The sequence below is a fragment of the Dipodomys ordii genome, unplaced genomic scaffold, assembly GCF_000151885.1.
Source record: "Dipodomys ordii isolate 6190 unplaced genomic scaffold, Dord_2.0 Scaffold156, whole genome shotgun sequence".
NCBI classification, from domain to species: Eukaryota; Metazoa; Chordata; class Mammalia; order Rodentia; family Heteromyidae; genus Dipodomys; species Dipodomys ordii.
The window spans coordinates 1,224,855-1,229,721 of record NW_012267372.1 but is presented as its reverse complement, the minus strand read 5'-3'; the positions used below and the strand labels follow the sequence as shown (position 1 = coordinate 1,229,721).

Genomic DNA, 4,867 nt, shown 5'->3' with positions numbered 1-4,867 from the left:
TGGCCGCCCGCGACCCCGGGATCTGGGGGCGGGAGCGCGCGGGGGCGGGGGGGGGCTCCGTTTGTGTGGGAAAGGGAGGGCGATGCGGGGGCGGGGGACCCCCCACTCTCCCTACTTCACCCCGGGGGCCCCGGTCTGCACACCTGCCAGCTCTCCTGCACCGAGAGCTCTCCTCACCTTTTTGATTTTTAACTTTCTAGCCTTGGGTTGCTAGGGAACCAGTCCGAGTCCTTGTGTGCTAGGTCTGCAAACCTCTACTGCTATCCTCCCATTGGCCTATGTATTCATTGTACAAAGGGATTTTCCATGCACCTTTTTTGTTTTGTTTTCTCCTCTCTTTTTCTGTGCCAGTACTAGGGCTTGAACTCAGGGCCTGGGTGCTGTCCCTCAGTTTTGTTTTTGTTTGTTTTTTGGGGTCCAGTCCTGGGGCCTGAACTCTGGGTCTGGGCGCTGTCCCTCAGCTCTTCAGCTCAAGGCTAGCGCTCTACTACCACTTGAGCCACAGCGCCACTTCCGGCTTTTTTCTTTTTTTTTGCTTATGTGGTGCTGGGGAATCAAACCCAGGGCCTCATGCATGCAAGGCAAGCGCTCTACCACTGAGCCACCTTCCCAGCCCTGTCCCTCAGTTTTTACTTATTGTTCAGAGCTACCTAGTGTTCTGTCACTTGATCCACAGCTCCAGTTCAGGTTTTTCTGTGCTTCATTGGAGATAAAGGTCTCCAGGATTAGCCTGACTTTGAACCATGTTCCTCAGATCTCAGCTTCCTGAATAGCTAGAATTATTGGCACCATTTTCACACACACTTTTTTTCCCCATCCAGCTTCTTTTCTTGTATTTTTTTTTTTTGGGGGGGGGTTGGTCATAGGGCTTGAACTCTGGGCCTGGGCACTGTCCCTGAACTTTTTTGCTCAAGGCCAGTGCTCTACCACGTTGAGTCACAGTGCCACTTCTGGTTTTCTAGTGGTTTATCAAGATGAGTCCTATGGACTTTCCTGTCCAGCTGCTCAGGCTGGCTTTGAACTTCCATCCTCGATCTCAGATGCTTTTTCTTTCTTTTTTTTTTTTTTGGTCCGGTCGTGGGGCCTGAACTCTGGGCCTGGGTGCTGTCCCTCAACTCTTCAGCTCAAGGCTAGCATCCCAGCACTTGAGCCACAGCGCCACTTCTGGCTTTTTTCTTTTTTCTTATGTGGTGCTGAGGAATCGAACCCAGGGCCTCAGACATGCAAGGCAAGTGCTCTACCACTGAGCCACCTTCCCAGCCCCAGTCCCTTATTGTCTTAATGTGAGTTCTGAAACTTGGTTCCTTCACCACTGACCTAAGGGATGGGGGTGGGGGGCTCCAGATTCTGATTCCCACCTGGTGGACAATGGGTTTGGATATTTTTCCTCCTTGTTGCCTTAAGGGCAGGAAATCCCTGGTTGGGATCCTGAAAGGATTAAGACCTCTGGGGCCTGGTCTCCTGAGAGCATGGATAATAGGAGGCTGCTCTAGCCTGCTTGTACACACCCTATCTGGCCTTTCTTAAACTAGTATATATTTTTTCCTTTTAATCAGATCATACCTTCATTCTTGAATCTTTCAGTACTCACTTGTGCTTTTGGAAGATGTCTGCCCTCCTTCCTAGGGCCAGCTCTCCAGCCAGTGCTCAGTGGATAGATTAGCCATCTCCTAGCTTTATTTCTACTTTGTGAAAGTGAAGATTACTGACACAGGATGAAATCTTCCACCCCCTTTTTTTGTCCTAAGTAGAGAGAAAGGGTCTTCACTGTCTTCCCCTCATTTTGTTTGCGTCAGAGACTTAGAACAATTTTTGACCACTGGCTTAATTCTCAGCACTAAGTACTAATCCTAGAGACCTGGGCATTTTGCTTCTTATTTCAGGATGAATCTAGGCTGGAGTGAGGCCCTGTGGACCAAAATTTGACTAAAATGGTGAGGTTTAAAAAACAAATGTAAATAGTCCCTAATCCTACCTAGTGTGGTCTTGTGATCTAGGCCACCCAACAACAACAACAAAAAACCTTTGAGGCCAGTATTGATTGGTTTCTCTTAACCTACAGCCACCTAATCCAATCCCCTTGTCTCATCCTGTCTTGGTAGAGTTCCCACACTCCTCTGGGGGCAGCAGGCAGGCAGGGGCTCTTGGGGAGGCCTGGGCCAGGTCCCTCCTTAATGCTTTCCCTGTTCTTCACTCAGCACCCGGAACAATGCAGTCGCCACCTGCCATCCCTGTGCCTGTGCCTGTGATCCGGCTTCCCCGGGGTCCTGATGGCTTCAGCCGTGGATTTGCCCCTGAAGGACGCAGGGTCCCCCTGAAGTCTGGTAGTTCTGAACTCCAAGAAAGTCCTATGAGCGAAGACTCTCCAGAAACCCAGGAGCAGCGAGCCCGGGCCACACTCCGGGAGCGCTACCTTCGCAGCCTGCTGGCCATGGTGGGCCGCCCAGTGAGCTTCACCCTGCACCAGGGCGTGCTCGTGGCTGCCCATTTTGGAGCCACTGACCTGGACGTGGCCAACTTCTATGTGTCGAAGCTGCAGACTCCCATAGGTGTGCAGGCTGAGGCATTGCTTCGGTGCAGTGACATTATTTCTTATACCTTCAGGCTCTGAAGAAGAACCTTCCCCCAGCCCTGCCCTTTTAACTGTGTGGCCTAGCCCACCATTCTGGGCCTCCAAAGGGCCCAGGCCAGGACCTTGGCCCATGAAGGTCTCTGCCTCTTTGAGTTCCAAGTCAAGCTCCAGCGCTCTTCCCACCTCCAGGGTCAGTGGAGAGAAACCACAGCCATGAGTTTTAGGTCCCAAGGGAAGGAACCTGAAAGGTATTCTACCTCAGAACTGAGTCCTGCAGAACCGGGCCTGGTGGGAAGAAGGGCACTGAAGGAAGACAGCTACCTAAGGGAGCTGTTTATTGAATTGGTTGAAAAGGTCACCTACCCTGAAGATTCTTCTTCTCCCCTTCCCCTCCCCCTCTGATGCCAAAGAAGCTATTTTCCACGGAAAATCCGACTTCTGTCTTTCCTATGTTTATATACAAATGTCTATTGGGTCTAGGGTCTCACTGTAGTCCTTAGAGTCTTATCCTTAGAGCCTTAGAGTCCTTATCTTCTGGGATTACAGGTATGAGCCACTGTATCTGGCTCTCATGTTTTAAGTGTACGTCGTAAGGGATGGAGGAGCTCCATTTAGGAAGGGACTGGGGTAAGGGAATGTCTAGCATCCCCCCCAAATGGGAGCTTGTATTTGGGGGTGGGTAGGGATCAAAAGGCCAGAGGTGTGGCCCATACTGGGTTTAAGACCGCCCGGCCTCCAAGTGACCACCGGATGCGGTGGCGATCATTGAACAAAAGCCACGGATCAGTAGTTCAGGCAAAGCCGCTGTGCTTCATTTGTACCTGGGCGACCCACGTCCATGTCACCCGCTGCGCTTAGCCTTCCGGCCACAAGAAACCCAGGTAGTTTCTGTCCCCTCCCCAGTCCCTTCAAGATCACAATGCAGACGAAGCCCTTCTTTGCCACGGGGAACGGGACCTTCGGGACCTTCGAACGCCGCCGCCGCCGCCGCCGCCCGTCCATTCACAGCATCTGCGGCGAGGCCCCGCCCAGCGGCCGGGGGGGCCTCGTTCACGGCGTAATTCGCCCCGCCCCTTGTTCACGTTGCCATGGCAGCAGCCGAATTGGCCGTACCCAAGCGCAGGTTTGAGGTTTCAGGCCCCCCCCCCCCGCCCTCTCGTGCGCAGGCGCGCTGGGGGCAGCTTGACGAAAGTGCCGACGCGAATCGTGGGCTAGCGAAGGCATCGACTCCAGCCGGGCTGGGTGATCCTCCTCCGCCACCTGGTGGTGGTCGGCCCGGTGGAGTCACGCTGCTCGCCTTTTCGGTCTTTTTCTTCTCCCAGGTGTTTTGTATTTTCCCAATCGGATTTGACACTGCTCGCCGAGCGGTTTTTCTCGCTGCAGTTAGGTGCCGAGCCAGTTTCTTGCGTGTACCCAGGCAAGCGCTGTGCCCCTGAGCTACAGCCTCAGCTCTTCCGTGTTTATGTCGAGGCAGCGTCTCGTTAGGTGGCCGAGGCTGCCCCCGAGCCAGCTCTGCGCCGCACAGGCCTGCCTGGAACCTGTGAGCCTCCTGCCTCAACTTTTCCAGTTGGGGGGGGGTTGCAACGTGCACCACGACGTCCAGCCGGGTCTCGGTAGTGTAACCCTACTGCATGTATTTCAAGCAGTGCTGCCACATTCCTGACAGCCAATGACGACATCCCGTCTGCCAATGAGAGGCCAGAGAATAAACAAGGGGCCAGAGGCTTCGCTTCCAGACGGAAAATCCCTCCCTGTCAGCTGTGCGTCCTCACACAGCACAGCAGCGCCGGTCCCTTTGTCCTTCCGCATCCCGCAACCCCTTGTTCCCCTCCCACCCCCCTTTCTCCTCGGTTGTTCTGGCTCCCAGGCCTTTGGATCGCTAGCAACCTGTCGTGACGAAAGTGCGGGAGGCGGAGCCTGGGCGGAGGCGGAGCGGCTCGGGTCCGCGCGTGCGCGCTGTCCGGGGAGACGGCGTCCAGCTGGGCCCGCCCCTCATTTTCTGCAGTTCCGGCGCCGCAGATTCGCTACTCGGGTTTCTCTGGTGTCGTGGCTTTTCCTCTCGCCCGCGGCCCCGCTCTTCCGTACCGCCCGCGAGACGATCGTGTCCTCAAAGAAGCGGAATACACTTCCCCCCTTTCTTCCCACGCCGCGGGCCCTGAGGCCTTTTCGCGAAAGTGCGTCTGCGGATGAGCAGGTGCGCTCGGGACGCGGCGGAGGCGCGCTGGGGCTCCCGGCGGCGACGCGGAGAACGGACGCAGGCGGCGCCTGAGGCAGCTGCGGAGCCCATGCCCCGGG

General features: G+C 55.4%; 2 protein-coding genes across 2 annotated transcripts in view; both read left to right on the top strand.

Moving 5' to 3' along the window:
* The window catches only part of Clasrp (CLK4-associating serine/arginine rich protein), a 31,001-nt gene that overhangs the window by 22,172 nt on the left and 3,962 nt on the right, over positions 1-4,867 (top strand). The window contains exons 12-16 of the mRNA XM_013032596.1: positions 201-280; positions 2,199-2,574; positions 3,476-3,691; positions 3,895-3,959; positions 4,578-4,746. Coding sequence (XP_012888050.1) covers positions 201-280; positions 2,199-2,574; positions 3,476-3,691; positions 3,895-3,959; positions 4,578-4,746 — 906 coding nt within the window. The remainder of the gene's footprint in view (positions 1-200; positions 281-2,198; positions 2,575-3,475; positions 3,692-3,894; positions 3,960-4,577; positions 4,747-4,867) is intronic.
* Gemin7 (gem (nuclear organelle) associated protein 7) lies at positions 1,852-3,661 on the top strand. The gene is made up of 2 exons (XM_013032723.1): positions 1,852-1,934; positions 2,199-3,661. The coding sequence occupies exon 2, from the start codon at positions 2,210-2,212 to the stop codon at positions 2,609-2,611; it is 402 nt and encodes a 133-aa protein (XP_012888177.1). The 5' UTR covers positions 1,852-1,934; positions 2,199-2,209; the 3' UTR covers positions 2,612-3,661.